This window comes from Chenopodium quinoa, unplaced genomic scaffold (genome assembly GCF_001683475.1).
Source record: "Chenopodium quinoa cultivar QQ74 unplaced genomic scaffold, ASM168347v1, whole genome shotgun sequence".
Classification (NCBI taxonomy): domain Eukaryota; kingdom Viridiplantae; phylum Streptophyta; class Magnoliopsida; order Caryophyllales; family Amaranthaceae; genus Chenopodium; species Chenopodium quinoa.
The window spans coordinates 254,975-271,998 of NW_018743987.1; the positions used below are offsets into that span (position 1 = coordinate 254,975).

At 39.3% G+C, this 17,024-nt stretch overlaps 1 protein-coding gene across 1 annotated transcript; it reads left to right on the forward strand.

The window, feature by feature from the left end:
* The first annotated feature begins 3,504 nt into the window (after positions 1-3,504).
* Positions 3,505-4,531, forward strand: LOC110690108 (G patch domain-containing protein 4-like). Its single transcript, XM_021866934.1, has one exon. The coding sequence runs from the start codon at positions 3,602-3,604 to the stop codon at positions 4,373-4,375; it is 774 nt and encodes a 257-aa protein (XP_021722626.1). The 5' UTR covers positions 3,505-3,601; the 3' UTR covers positions 4,376-4,531.
* The last annotated feature ends 12,493 nt before the right edge of the window (positions 4,532-17,024 follow it).

Genomic DNA, 17,024 nt, shown 5'->3' on the forward strand with positions numbered 1-17,024 from the left:
CGCAACAGTCGTCCTCCGGGCCTTGGGGTCCGGCTGTTGGGAAGAAGAAGCTCTTGGAGCGCCCGTCTAAAAAATAAGAAAAGAGTCAGTATATGCATAAACACAACTCCAAAAAGAGGGTGAAAGGTTCGAAGCCCACTAAGGGTGCCCCCTTCTTGGGGGAGTCGGTTGAAGCTTGTTGCATGATGGAGGCCCGCAACATGGCCGCCGCAGTCTTGGAGGCGGTAATTTTGCTCATGGCGTCCGCTGCAAAAACAAATAGCAAAGTTAATAAAAGTCATAACAAGAAATGCATGGAACAACAGAGTATTCGATAGGCCGGCTACCTCTTGAGCACCGACTGCTGAGGCCACAGGCGGCCAAAAAGTACTCGTCGTAGAGCCATTTGAAGCTCGGGACGCAGTGCAGGGGTACTTGCTCTCGTACCCCTGAAGTAGAGTTCACCTTCGACTCTACTTTGAAGAGTCCTTTATCTAGGATCTCTTTCTTAGCCTTGGGGGGAACAGGCGGCATGCTGCGGCCGCCTGCAAGAAGGGGCGGATTCATGTTCCACCTGTTGAAGCGCTTGTTCAGCTCTGTGTCTGAACTCTCAATGATGAGGAAGGTGCTCCGCCAGTCCTTCCATTTGTTTGCTTTACCTCTCGTCATGAGGTAGCCCCTGTGGCTCGTCAATTGATACCAGCCGGTACCGCCTGCCTTAGGGGTCCGGCTGAGGTAGTTCATGTGGGCGAAAGCCTCAAAGTTCGGCTCCACCCCGTGCAGTTCGCACCCGGCCACATAGCCGAGTACGTTGACCCAGGAGTTCGGGGCTAACTGCCATAACCCCAACTCATACCCATCCAAGATCCGCTGAACAGCTGGATGTAGTGGGAAGCGCAGCCCAGCCTTGATGGCCGCCTCGTAGCAGCCAAAGCAGGCGCCATCATAACTGGTACCAGCCGGCCAGACGACTGTGTCTTCTGGATCCGGCACGAACACTAAAAAGCTGGGGCCCATTGTGTGGTTTGCGATAAAGCTCTCCACTTTCTCTTGCATGGCTGTGATCCGGCCCCGAGGTACCGTGCAGTAGTAGGGGGTATTTTGCTCTCGGTAAGAGGCGGATGGCTCCGCCCAATCGTCCCCCTTCTTAACTGCGTGAGAAAGCCTCGGAAGAAGCATGGCCAGAAGAGCTAGACTCGGAATCGTCCTCTAACGAGTCTGAAGAGGACGACTCCTCCCCTCTCCCGGAGGGGCCCGCCTCCTCTCCTTTAAAAGGAGCAGGAGAGAATGAAGAATTGTCAACGGTAAATTGGGAAGGGGTCACCTTGACTCCTCCCTCAGAACTTCCGGCTTTCAAGCCGCTTTGTTTCACTTCCACATCTGGCGCCTGGTCAGATGTTTCACTAATCGCCACCCTGTGGGAGGAGCCGTCTGAATTTGAGATCCTGGCAGTCTTTTTTGTTCTGGCCATCATGCTCTCCATAGACACAGATACAGTCGGACTTTGTATAAAGGGCAAAGATGGGTCCGGAAAAGGGCAGGCGGCACTCCTAGTCCTAGATCACTAACCTAGGTCGTGTCGTGTGCTTCCGTGGTGCCATTTCAAAAAAGAATAGAATAAAAAGAAAATTAAGAGTAAGAGAACCGACAGTTACCTGAACGAGTGATGATTGATGAAGTTCTGAAAATCCTTTGCAGTCGGCTTGTCAGAACAGGCGGTAGGCAGAAAAGGTCCAAATTGTCAGAGCAAGTTCAGGGGTCCGAATGTTCTCTCACAAAGTTCTCAAGTGTGAAAATGACTGAAGTCAACACTCCCTTATATAGGCGAAGTGAGAAGGCGAAGGGTCACTTCCAGAATTCAAAATTTGGGCGGGAGAATCTCTCGGCCTTTCGTCGAGTGACACCTGTAGCAGGCCGTCGCCTGTTACAGTGCGACACCTGTCACAGGTAACACGTGACCAGTCACGTGCCACCTGTGAGGGGCAAATGATTAGGGGATGTTGCTCCCACCAATCGGAATGCGCCACGTGGGCCAATCAGGTTCTTCCAAGTGTCCCCCAGTTGGAACTGTCAGGGCTTGCCACGTGGCACACGCTTATTCGTCCACCTTGGACCTATTATGTCATGACACGTGGCATACTCCATGCCTAATGGAGAAACCGGCCACCCAGGCCCAACTTCCGAGGGAAGCCCAATCAGCCCTAGGTTAACCTAAACCTAGGATTGGCACGTTTCCCAAGGTTATAAATACCTCCCTTAATCCTCATTAAGGGGAGACACATGAATTACAAAAATTACACATTAAACACTCTCACCCAGAGAGACCCAATCACTTTAATTTTCCGCATTAATTACTCCTCAAACAAGTACTAACTTGATCGTTGGAGGCGGAGCTCCCACCACCAGGAGTCTCCGTTGTTTTGCAGGTACAGGCGTCCGGTTCCAGTCTCGGAATTATAACTCTCCCGCAGGACATCAGAAAACCCCGAAACACCTAGGTCGCAAATAACATCAAGAAATGGGCAAAAAAAATCAAAAATTATATCAAAATATCAACATAATCCATGAGTAATTGAGCTTGGCTCAAAACAATGGCGGCTTTTGGTGTCGTTTTCCCCAGAATCGAGCCCAAGCTTGCTCGTGTTCTTCGACAATGACGCAGCATAATATCCAGAAAAGGAAAGAATAAAGGGAGCAAAAAGGGGTAATAAAGAATAAGAAAGGGAAAACAAATTAAGGGTGACCCACAAATTTTTTTAATCGGGTGGGGCCCATTTTCTCTTAACCAAAGTACTGAATTCTTTAACCAAAGGTACTGAATTCAAAAGCAAAGTAAAAAAAATTAAGTACCTAAACGGTGAAAAAAGGAAGAATTGAGTACCTGAATTTGTGTTTAACTCTATTTAATTCATTTCTCCCACCTACTGGACCCAGCATAAATCATATTTTATTCATTTTATATTCTCTCTCTTCCAATTTTCTCCACTACTTTTGCTTTTTACAATTTTTTATTATTCCACTTACCCCACTACCTCCACATTTTATTATTTTTCTCTAATTTTTCCTAAAACTCCGCGCATGGAGAAATGGAGCAAGTATTTAAAAACGAAGAGAGTATATAACAAATTTTAGCACATAATTATATATATAAAAAATTATATTGAAAAATTCAAACAATCCGTGTATCGCACTAGCTTCATCTAATACATTGTTATTGTTGATTTTATAATTTTATACTATTATTATTCCAGTGAGATTTTTGATTAAGAAAGAGGAAAAAGAGTATTTTTTTTAATTATACTGTTATTATTAATTTTATATGGTTATTGTGTATCGAACATTAATATACTCACTAAGTCACTGTTCACAAAGAACATAAATAAAAAAAAATCGAATAAATCCCAAAGCGCCAACTACAAAAATTTTGCGAAGCGCGCAATATTATGAGAGCGGGAGTTTTACCGCCACATATTTCCCGCCAAACATCTTCACTGTGACCTTAATCGCTGTTCTATATATTAACACTGTCAACACTCAATTCTCTAAAACCCTACATTCTCTCACACCTTACAAATCTCAGCAATCTCATCTCTCTTACCCAGAAAATCTTATAGCAGTAGCAATGGTAGTTCCTCTTCGACCTGCCCGATTTTACGGCCGCAGCCTTCCCCGGCCTAGGTTCTATACTGACGTGAAGTTCAGCGATGAGCGTGTCGATCCACCGATTCCGGTACTTGATCCGCTCATGTCTTGGGCCAGTGAGGCTCACTGGTCCATGGGTGGTCTTTGCCTGAATCGCCTTCGCCTTCAGGGGAAGATCGAGGGGAATGTGGAGAAGCTTAGGAAACAGAGGGAGAAGTCTTTTAAAATAAAGATAAAGAATAGTCCGTTGAAGGGTGTTGATTCGCCTCCGCCCGCTCCGATTTCGAAGAAGCGGAGGCGGAGAGTCAAGGTGGTGGATGATGAAGAAGATGTAGATGTAGATGATGACGACGAGGAGGATGAGGAAGAGGAGGAGATTGAAATGGAGATTAGGAAGGCAAAGCGAAATGGAGGAATGAAGAAGAGGAGGAGGCTTGTGAGGAAGCTTGGGGATGATTTTGAGTTGGTTGCTGATGCGAATCGGAGGGCCCCATTGAAGGATGTGAGCAATGGTGGTGGGGTTTCGGAAGGCGGTGTCGCGTTGTTGACTAGGAGCAGGAGATCTATGGTCTTGAATGAAGAGGAGGATGAAGGTGGATATGATAAAAAAAGTTCCAAATCTGAGAAAGCCAAAGAAAAGGATGTTGTGTCTATTACTCCTAAAAAAATGAGCAAGAAGAATGGGGATAAGAAGGGTTCTGTTTCTCCAAATGGGTCAAGGAGTTCTCCAAGATTGAAGCAGAAATCGAATTAGTTTTATTTTGGAATTTGTTATGCTCATCTTAGATGTGAAAGAAACTTTTATGTGGTAGGATTGATGTTTATATTAATGGTAGAAAAGAAAAATTGTATTGAGGCTGTTTTGACTATTGGACTATCAATGAAATGAAAGTGATGTCAATTTCATGGACATTTTGATCTTGGTTTATATTGATATATAATACGGTTTTAACTAATTAGAAAATTTGCGTGAAATTCTGAATTGGATATTTATATTTGTTGCCTACTTGCATATTGAACAGTTTAATTATACATTTTATGCAATTATGCAAGTGAGGCGGCTAATTTGCTTTAGATGTCTATTGAAGTAATTTGTACCTTTCATGGTGGGTTGATGTTGCTCAACATTAGGATTGTCATTCTCAAATTTCTGAATTTTTTTTCAACCTTCTGAACTTGTTGCATACATAAAAGAAAACCTGGTGTTATATAAGCATTTGTAAATGTATCTTATTTCAAATTTTTTTTCTCAATTTACGGCTAGGGTAATTTAAGAGCTGAAGATTTAGCTACTATCTTAAGTTTTTTTGGGTGTTGACAAGAATGACAACACAGACATACATAGACAACATAGTGTAACATTTCTTTGACATCGTCACTGACTTCAACATATTTATCGTATAGAAAGAGTACACTGCACCGATAGATAGACATCTATATGTAAGAGGATAAAATCTGTTTTCGACCTAAATCTTGTTGTAGGATGGAAAAAGAATTGGGTCAGCTGTTACCTTCTTCTATGCGAGGCCAATGGCGTTCACCTGGGTGCATTTTGTCAGATAGCTTTCATAATATACATTTCTTTCTGTGGCAACATTATGAAAATATGAATGATCTATGTTGTTAGGAAAGCTAATCCCAACCTCACCTTTCTCCTCTTCTGTTTGACTGTTTCGAAAATTACCATCTCTAGGATAGGATCAGGAATTTGCAGTGGATGAAGCAAGAAAGAAATGCAGAAATTCAGCAAATAAAAGCACCAACTCTAACAGGAAATTGTAAGTTCAGCTTTATGCTTACTTGTTTCTCTAGAACAAAGCATGAAAGAAGAATGAGATGCAGATATTCGACATAAGAAGCAAATCCAACTGAAATCTGTAACCACCTACTGGCTTTGATATGTTCAGTCACTTGGTGTATCCGTTATAAATTACACATCAAGTGAGATTTTGAGAAGCAGGGCTAAATATAGCACCTTTTGGGGGGTTTGGTGTTGTCCTATTTGGATAATGTTATAATTATAATGTTAAAAGACTTAACGTTGATGTCTTGTAAGTTGTATCACTTGCATCACAAAGTATTTGTATTAAATTTCACCCAAAATCATAGGTTAAAACTTAAAAGCCTCTTAATAACTATTATGTTTACAGCTATTAGCATCAGTCCTATTTGTACATCTTGGTTAAATATGAATTAGTCACTAATGTTGTTCCTTTTCTTGTTTTCCTGGGCTGTTGCAGTAAAACTTTCTGTTTTCTTTTCTCTTAGGTAAAACAAGGCTACATTATGACAAATCAAGAAGAGTCCATAGAAAGTCTGTTACAATCCCCGAGATATAATCCATACAACAGGAGATCAGGAAATATCCTAGAATCATCTAAGCATTTAGAGGTTTTCGCTATTGCATGATTTGCATCTGTTAGCTTGTTCCCCCTGTATGGCTTAGGGTATCTCCAACAGGGCAACAGGTACACTTTCAATTATAATCAGTGAGTTATATGATCTATTTTGGAGAAATGGATTACTATGCAACCGAACATAACAATGAGAATCCTCAAAAACATATTGGAGCATTTAACTTCTCCTGTCATACAGGCTCGCATAACAAAGGTAACAAGTTGCTGTTAGAATTCTGAATTTCTGATTTTGACTCCGCCTGAATGATCTTTTTTTAAGCAAGGCATATTCAACTAGACAACTGGTACAAAGAGCTCATGATTACGAGCTTCGTCTGCAGCAATCCTCAATCTTGATTCCACAGTTGAGCACTTTTCAAGCAGATCAGACAGTGATTTAGGATTAAATGAAATTAATTACCACTGGAAAAAGAAGATTCGTGGTTGTATGACTTGGCCACTTCCCTAAGCTCTTTATTGTCCTTACTCCTTATTTACTGTATAGTTCATGTTTCTACCATTATAAAACGGCTGTAGTACATGCTTGAATATGCAGAGTGAAACATGCTTACTGCTCTTAGTCGTCAACTCGACGACTTGTCGTTAAGAGCAATCTTCTGCTTATTAGGTGAAGTAAAGCAGCACCAGGTGATCACACATCAATCTTAGGACGCACACTAAATCGTTTAAGAGTCATGAGGGTCACTAGTCACTACAAGTTCTTGGTCTTGCCTTTTGGTTTGACTAATGTTCCAGCGACCTTCCAATCGTTAATGAAGGATGTTTTTAGACCGTATTTGAGGAAATTCGTCCTCATTTTTTTTGACATTTTAATTTACCGTAAGAGAAAAGAAAAGCATAAGATGCATGTTCAATTCTTTTGGGCTAGCCACACCTTGGCAGATGTTTGGGTCCAATTTACTTCAATTGGGCTGGTCCATAAACACTTTGATGTAAAGAGCATAAGGGCTAAATTTAAAGAAAATAAGGACTGAATTCAAACAATATCGGCGCTAGAACACATACAAGATTAACAAAGAGATAAAAACTTAAAACCTGCATAAGGGATAAAACAAATAGCATAAGGGGTATATAAAAGAACATAAAAGATATACGAAAAGAACATAAGAATATTTAAACAAAACATGTCAATTAAATTAAGATTCAACATTGATTTCAGAGTTATTATAACAATGGAAATAACAATATTTATGATGAACATCATCTTTAACCTTTTGTCATCATATACCCATATGTTTTTTGCCTTCTTGCAATATCTTCATTACTCCTTATTTACTTGCAAACATGCTAATAATACATACTTCGGTTAATTTATTTAGTCATTTTAAGATACGATGAAAAAACCACCAAAAACTATAATAACTGATCAAGATCCATGGATGACACAAGCAATTGCCAAAGAGTTTCCACACACTAAACATTGCTTTTATACATGGCATTTTATTTAGTGGTTGGCTCACATCCATTCTCTGCCAAAAATACCAAGAATAGTTTGCTGATTATTTTTACAAGTTTTTATAAGTAGGGACAGTTGTTAGTTGAAACGAATACAAGAGGGGGGTGAATTGTAGGTGAGTTCCTAGTGACTACTTTTGCAAATTATAAAACAGAACATAAAATGAACTTTACAATGCACACAGAATTTTATGAGGAAACCTTCTATGGTACGTTCTACACCTACTGGAAGGACAGGATGGAGATATTTATTAAGGCAGAAAATTACCAGGTTTGACGTGTTATTGAAGCTGGTGATTTTGAAATAACCATAACCAATGAAAAGAAAGAGGTAGTTCCTAAACCTATTTCTGATTATGATAAAGAAAATTATCATAAACTTGAATTGAATGCTTTAGCCATAAAGTATTTGCATTGTGGACTTGGACCTCATGAACATAATCGTATCATGGGATGCAAGTCTGCTAAACAGATTTGGGATCTACTAGAAGTAACTCATGAAGGTACAAATGAGGTAAAACGTTCTAAAATTGATTTGTTGATGTCCAGATATGAAAGGTTTGAAATGCAATCAAAGGAAACTATAGAAGAAATGTTTACTAGGTTCAATGATATTATTAATGAACTAAATTCCCTTGGCATACACATTCCGATTGATGAACAGGCCAGGAAGATCTTGAGGAGTCTACCACAAGATGAACGATGGAGATCAAAGGTTACTGCTATGCAGGAAGCTAAGGACTTCACAAAGTTCAACATGGAACAACTAGCTGGATCATTGATGAATCATGAATTACATCTGAGTTCCAACTCGGAAAGTTCCAAAAACAAGAGTCTGGCTCTTAAGGATCAAGACTCAGAGGAGTCAGAAGCTGATGAGGAAGAAATGACAATGCTAGTAAGAAAGTTCAAAAGGATGATGAACTACAAGAAGTTCGATAGGAACAAGAAATATGCAAGTTCCAGAAACACAACATGTTTCAAGTGTGGCTCAAAAGATAACTTCATTAAAGATTGTCCATTACCAGACGGTGAGAAAGGAAAGACTAAGGGCATGGAGAAATCCAAAGAGTTAAGAGTCTACAAACCTTACTTCACCAAGGACAACGTGAAGAAAGTCATGTTAGCTGCTTGGGGAGATTCAGACTCTGAGGAAGAAGAAGAACAACCACCAGAGGATATTACCCATCTATGTTTGATGGCCAAAATTGATGAAAAGGCGAAGATGAAGGAACTAGAGTCTGAGGTATGGTTTTCTCGAAAAGAACTTAGTCATTTCTCTAAAGAAAACTTAATATTAGCTGTCTTGGAAATTCAAGAAGAACTTAAAGATTTGCATAAAGCTAAACATAAAAGTGATGAAGCTTTGGTTACTTTTAAAGAAAACAGTCAGTGGGTTGATAATCTGAAATTTGATATTCAATATAGATTCTTTAGTCTGTTCGATGATAATAATTATTTAAAAGAAACTATAGACAGGTTAAAACATGATAACATAATGTTGAATGTGCAACTATCCTTGATGAAACTCTGTCTTAATGCCCCTTGATGAAGTTCCTCCACTTGCTCAATATCCGAATTTTGAAAAACTGAAATCTGATTTAGAAAATATAAAAGCGGATAAAGCAAGACTTGAGGGGGCACTTGAGAAAGCCAGGAAAGGCAAACAACCTGTAGATTACAGAGTTCCTGACTGGATCACCAAAGCTCAAACCAAAAGAACAGAAGGTTTGGGTTTCAAAAAGAAGTTCCAAAAGGAAAATAAGTATGTGGACCTGCCTAGTAGTATAGTTTGCTATTTCTGTGGGAATACTGGACACAAACAAGTTAAGTGTCCTAAGAAAGAAAAGAGTACAGAAAAACAAAAAGCATGTAGAACAGATTTGGATCGAAAAGAATAAACCTACTGTTGTTACATAGGAACCCAAGGAAACCTGGGTTCCTGAACCTAATGCTTGATTTCTTATGCAGGTTCCAGTGAGGGGGAACAACACTCGGTACCTCGACAGTGGTTGTTCTAAGCACATGAATGGAGACAAATCTATATTTCTCTCACTGGATGCCTACTATGGGGGAACTGTGACCTTTGGTGATAACATGACAGGAGATATAGTTGCTATTGGCAAGGTAGGAAGGTCAAGTTCCCATGCAATTGATAATGTATTTTTGGTCGAGGGCCTCAAACACAAATTTTTGAGTATTTCACAATTTTTTGACAAAGGTAACTCTGTAAGCTTTACTTCTAATAAGTGCAGAATCATTCACAATGACACTGGGAACATCATCTTAGAAGGAACTCGTAAAGGAAACACATATGTTGTTGATCTTAACGAAGTTCCTAATAGTAGTTTATCATGTCTTAGTGTCATTGAGAATGATCCTTTATTATGGCACAAAAGATTTGGACATGCAAGCTTTACTCTACTAGATAAATTCAGATCTAAGGAACTAGTGGAAGGACTTCCATGTATTAAGTTCCTGTATGACAAAGTGTGTGATGCTTGTGTTAGAGGAAATCAGACTCGAGTTTCTTTTAAGTCCAAGAAAATGGTAAGTACCAAAAGACCTTTGGAACTTGTTCATATGGATCTATGTGGTCCTATGAGAATCCAAAGTAGAAGTGGTAAGAGATATGTTATGGTTATTGTTGATGACTTTTCAAGGTTTACTTGGGTTTTCTTTCTTGTAAGTTGTAGGGAATAAATTCAAGCGTTAACCCCTATCTTGAACCCCACTGTGATCATACACTAAAGTACGGTGGCGTCCAAAAGGGAAGAAGATAGAGTAAAAGAGTCGCCAACAAGTTTTTTAGGAACTTGTAAACCGTTCACGAGGTGAAGGTTACACCCCTTAACGATCCAAGAGATCGTCAACTCCATAAGGTCTAGAACCAAATAAGGGTTCGGGGATGATGGTACAAATCCAATCTAAAAGAGATTGAACCTGCCCTAATAATAGGCCTCTACTTTATTCTGATCGTATTCATGTGCGCTTTCTGACTAACATTCAATCAATAGGTTTACCCCTAAACCTGTTTAATCTATGTTGGTTGAATATTAATGCACAAATAAATCTATTATTGGCGATCACTTGAATTATAATCAAATTAACCCTAAACAAGATTATTATTTATCTTATTAAGCGTGATTTCAAGTATAAATTCCCTTTAAACATGCATAAAAGGTGTGATCAAGCAATAACAATAAATAAGCAACAAGCAACATAATAATCATCATAATAATGATCAAAACAATAATCATCATAATAATAACCGAAACAATAATCATCATAATAATAATTATAATAATCATAATCATAATAATCATGTTAAAGCATAATAATAGCAAGACCCTAGGCATGATACTAAAAAGATTAATAACAAACCCTAGCATGTCACTAAACAATAAAAATCAAAGCTTTAACCCTAACATGATACTAACAATCATAAATATTAGGAAGAATATAAAAGGCATCATACTAATCATACTTAGTATTAAAGTTACCCTAGAAATGATACTAGGAATAACATAATAACAACCTAAGCATGAACTCTATATCATAACATCAATAAAAACCATTAAAATACTTACTTTGATGCCTCGCACCTCTTTCTAATAACAAAATACACACGTTAGTAACATCAAGGAAAATAATAAACAAAACAATTAATCATATAATGGAAATAGAGATTTGGGACCAAACCCTCAGAAATTAAACCTTTCACGTCTAGGGAGAAGGCAACTTCGAATATGGCTAGGTGTTTCTAGATCTTGTGAATGCGGAATTTTGTTTGTGAAAACAAGTTTGGAGAAAGAAAGAAATATGAATGATGGTAGAAGAGAATTAGAGAGAATTGATGATGAAAACTGATTGTAAGTGAGAATTCGTGAGAATTGGTTAATCAAAACGGAGTTTTTAATACGTTATTTATAGAGAAATCAGCCAAAAATATAAAATATCAAAACAGAGCACTTGGCGCACGTAAAACAGAGGTTGGCGCACCTAAAACATAGCTGGCGCCAGCACCATTTACTTGGCGCCAGGCGCCAATGGCTAGCACCAGGCGCCAATGGCTGGCGCTAGGCGCCAGGCCTGGTTCCAGGCGCCAATGCCTAGAGTTAGGCGCCAGGCCTGTTTTTAACGCGTTTTCGAAAATCAAATAAGTTTGCCGTACTGGAGGATAAAATCATATAATTTCCTCGAAAATGCTATTTGATTTTAATTAAAACTCTGAAAAGTCAACAAAAGTCAATTTATTAATGCTAATTGATTTAGGAACGAAAAGAATCTTCTAGAAGAATTTATAAGACTAAAACCATTCCTAACTGCATTAGGAATGATAAATCATATTAGGCCCTCCCCTAGATCATTGGGCCGCATATAAAGCTCAAATCGGGCCCAGTTTGGTAAATTGGCCATAACTTCCTCAATATTCATCGGAATTGGGCTTATAATATATCGTTGGAAAGGTATTTGAAAGCCCCATCCAACTACACTACTTTTGGACCCATATTACGGACCAAAAAAACTTGATTGACTGTTTTCTTAAAATAAGTTTTCAAAAACAGAGAGAAGAGAAAAGAAATTAAAACTATCCGCAACACTAGACTTTCCACACTTTCGCTTTATTCGATTATGATTCGACGTGAAAGGTACTCATCACTGGGTTTGGTTTTGGGGAGACACAAATGGGTGTCTACAGAAGCCCCCACTTTGACTGAGTTTGGAGAAACGCAAGTTTCGAAAACGAAAGTCAAAGTATCGATAGGGACGAAGAATGATTCAGAATGTTCTGCGATCCTAAACCAATCTTGTAACGCCGATACCTACAAACTAGCGTTAGTTAAACAAATAAAAGAGTTAAGAAACGCGTATCTTACACCGTCGAGCACACGTCTCTGAAAGTAACCGATTGTTTTGATGACCTCCTGCAAGCTAGAGAATGCCATCCCGCTTGAAAACCGCTACGCCTGTAACTCCTTCCAATATAGAAGATTGCTTTTCCTGAAACGATCCTCCTCCGCATTGATAATATTACATGTCCAAGGGAGTAATATCGAAGATTATTTCTCTTGAAACAATCCTCAGTTGTTTGTGACAACTTTCCACAATCTAGGGAACGCCACCTTGCTGTTTCGATGTTCACTCGTCTCTGAACAAAGAGCTTCTTTTTTGATATGTTCACGCGCCTCTGAACAAAGAGCTTCTTTTTGATATGATCTTCTGAATGATGTGTCCACGCGTCTGTGAACGAAGAGCTTGATAATAGGATGCCCACGCGTCTCTGAGCAAAAGAGCTTGATGGTAGGAGATCTTTGATGATATGCCCACGCGTCTCTGAACAAAGAGCTTTTGAATGATATGCCCACGCGTCTCTGGAGCAAAAGAGCTTGTAGGAAATGTCTACGCATCTCTGAACAAAAGAGCTTTGATGATATGCCCACGCGTCTCTGAACAATAGAGCTTCGGTACTTGAACGCTTGTTGCGATAATATTCTGAAGAAAAATTTCCGAAGACCAACGTTTTTCGATCTCTAAAGCTCACCTGAATTTTGTTTCCGCTAAAACCAGTATTTCGGTGTTTCCGTGATTAGGCGCTTTAAGCTAAGTGAGACGATCTTTCATTAGGTCGATCACTTGTTGCAATTGTAATCAAACCGACTACTTAATCAATTCAAATTCCTTATGGGGGCTAACTGGCATACCAAGGAACCCGAAATTGCTGTATGAGATCGAAATAACCTTTCTGAGAGGCTTCGAGCTCTGTCGCTGCTGAAATATCTCTGGCGCCAAGAATTGACTCTGTCGCCGAACGTTGTGATAGGGTCTTCCCTATTCTGCTGCACCTGTATTTATTTTTGACTATAGAACTTTGCCAATCTCTTTAATCATCTTAGGGTTGACCTAAGGTTTAGTATTTCTTGACTCATCGACTTGACACGACTCAAGGTATAAACTTGACTCGAAATGATTGACTCAAGGTTGAATCGACTCGAAGTGAAATGAAACGTGTGACTCGTGACCCATGTGTGCATTGTATTATGATTGTGCGACTCGAAAATGCAAAAAAGCAAAAATTTTCCGTCATTTTTGTGGAGGGTACCGACTTTCTCCCGAAAAAGAAAGACGCGAAAAAGAATCGAAGTATTTGAAGGTGCATGTTGAATGAGCTTAGTTAAATGTTGTTTGATACTATCTCTCAAGGTGCAAGGATTAATCCATCCTAGGCTATCTCAACTGTTGACTCAATGATGAAAGTATTTGGGTAACTTAGGCATGGAGGCTAAGCACTTCATACTTCGATGTAATGACAATTATGATTGATGAGTGATGTTGATATGACAAGGCATGCTTCAACGTTGTGTTAAGATTCCATGACAAAGGGTTCCTAAGGGAAGGTATATTTTGTCATGTATCTGTGATGTGTGTGAAAGTGATTCTAAAGTTAGGACGCAAGGGCTAAGTGTGTGGAAAAATAATTTTTAGAAGAGTCAGATAATGGTGACTCATAGGCTAGGTAAGCTAATGATATAAGGATCAAGCCCCCAAGTCTAGCTCTAAATGAAAAAGGATGAGCATAGGAAATCCCTTGATAAGGTCATGGTGTAAGTGTGTAAATGTGAATATGAATGCATTTTTATTACGGTCGCACCTCGATGTGAGGTTGCCTACGTATCCGTTAGAAATCAGGCCGAACGTAGCTCTAGCGGAACCTCGCACAAGTGTGTGTACCTCAAAAAGGTCTTTTTAAGGGTTGTAACGTGGTTAGGCTAAAGGTTGAAGAAGAAGGGGATAAAGGCTCAAGACCCTAGATAAGCCCCCAAGGTGTGCAACCTTGCTTTTGAAATCTTTATATTTTTATGCTTGAGTTTCTACTCTTTTTTAGCTCTTTTTTAGCTCTTTTTTTTTTTTTTTTTGATTTTGCATTTTTTATTTTTATAAGTGTGGGCAATCCCGATCATGCGGTCTATCACTAACTTGGCATTCATGTTTCTCAGGCATGGTACCGAGCACTCGATAAGAAACACAATCTGAGACGTGTTCTTATCGTAGACATTTTCATGTCAAAGACATTGGAACACTTACCCTTTTGTACACTTTTATTTATTATTTTTGCTTTTGATATTTTAATTTTTTTGAATCACTCAAGTTTTTTTAAAATTACATAAGTTGCGCACTGCCCCATCCCAAGGTTAGGTAGATGTGGGTTGAAAAAATAAAGGGGCTATCGTTAGACGAGGCTCATAGTGGTTTATGAAGAACGAATTGTAAATTTGAAGGGTGAAAGGAGATATGATGTGGCTACAAGGGGTGCCTTAAATCATTGGTATACCTTGTGCTTAATTTGACATGGATTTTTTTTTAATGCAATGCAATGTGATGATCATATGCAAGAAAATAAATGCTCATTTTATTAAAAGAAAATATATAATGATGTTACAAAATAAATCTAAAGGAAAAGAAAGGTGCCTATGCTAGACTTATTGGGGAAGGAAAAAATGAAAAAGAAATAGAAAAAGAGGTCATAAAATCTTGTCGTTGAAGCTCGCCTCTTGTCTTGTGTTGTTCGCTTCATTATCACCCAGTCTTCTCGCTAGCTAGAGGCAATGGGATCTTGTTTGCCTCTATGAGATCTTGAACACGATCTTTGAGGGCGAGACATACTTTGGTGGTGTAACCACGACCTCTATGGTATCGACAATAAGAATTTGGATCCCAATTGGGAAACCGTTTTTCAGGCGGAGGGTTTTGACTGGGACCAATGGGGTGGATAAGACCTTGATCGTGAAGACAGTCGAAAGCTTCATTGCAAGTCATTCTTATTGGTGTGTATTCTTCAATGGTCCATTTTGCCTGTGGCTTAGGAGCATTGAGTTCTTCATTAAACTCTTGGCGAGAATTTTGTTCGATGGTCATTACCCGATTCGCTAGTCCTTCTACCACATTCAAGAGCATGGCAATGACATCTTGCAATTTTTGAATGTCCCCTTTTAGACTTGACGAGTCTTCCTTGGTATTATCTAAGAAAAGAATTTCATCCTCCTCAATTATGGCCACTTCATCAAGAGAGGTCATATAAGCTGTCTCGATCATGGGCTCTCCTACAGGTGTGATAAGAAGTGATGGATCGAAGGATGCTTGGTCATCTTCGAGGGCTAGAATCTCGGAAGTTTCATTGTTATCGATCAGATCTTGAATAGCTTCTTTGAGTTTCCAACACTCCTCGGTGTCGTGACCCTTTCCTTGATGATATTTGCAGTGCTTATTAGGGTCCCACTTAGGTGGCCTGGCTTCTGGAACTGGATCTTTGATGGGCCCTATGGGCATGACTAGTCCTTTATGGTGCAACTTCTCGAAAGCTGTTTCATAACTCATACCAAGTGGAGTGAACACCCTCTTTGATCTTTGGATTCGTGGTTTAGAGGCGTTCGTGGCATGTACTTCATTAGTGGGAGAGGAAGAAGAAGGATGGTCATTCTTCTTTCCTCTCGCACCATTATCTTTCAGAAGGTCATCTTCAATGTCAATGCCTATATTGTATATAGCCTTGAAAGTATTCAAGTTGTGTTGGTACTTTAAGTGCTTTGAATACTTCCCTTGAAGATTCTTGATAAACATCCTCACAGATTCTTTTTCGGTAGGAGCCTTGACCATATTAGCAGAAGTTTCCCTCCATTTGTTGAAGAAAGAAGTGAACCCTTCGTTTTCTTTTTGTCTTAACATCTCGAGTTGTCTACAGTTTGTTTCGTCTTGAATGTTGCACTTATATCTATCAATGAAAGCGTTTGTTATCGACTCCCAAAAAGAGGACTTCTCTTTCTCGAGGGAAAAGAACCATTGTTGACAAACGGTTTCAAGAGATAGTGGGAACAGAGAGAGGAAAACCTTCTTATCGATACCCTTAATGCTCATTATAGTTTCAAAAGCTCTTAGATGGAAGTAAGGGTTATCTATTGCCTTGAATTTAGGGATGTTAGTGGCGTTGAACTTATGCGGAAGAAGTTCCTTGTCCAGCGAGACCCCTTGTGAACTCATGCCCTGAAATTTATAGTCACTAGATAGCTTGCTTAGACTCTCTTGCATGAGGTCCATCTGTTGTTGCTTCACTTGATCATTGATCTTGAGTATGAAAGCTTCAGTGTCTCAGTTACGGTGACCAAATGGTTCCTAAGCTCATTGACTTCTTCTTGAATTGCCATTATCCTTTTAGCCTTTCTCTTTTGACGAATCGGTTTATCAAAAAGTGTGACCTGAATAATTAAAGAGGTTGTCCTTGATTAATCGCCCTTCTCTCCTCGACCAAGTACTGTGGAAAAGGAATTTGGGGATATTTATTGTTAATTATTTGACTCAAACTCTATTCAACATGCAATGGATGGAGGAAGTGAAGAAATATTGGAATAGAATGTGAAAGAAAAATGATGTAGATGGAGGGGTATGAAGAATTAGGAATAGAATATACCCCCCAACTCAAATGACGGAAAAGACCGACTCATGCATGAACGTAAGGCATAGTCATGGTGTGAAAAG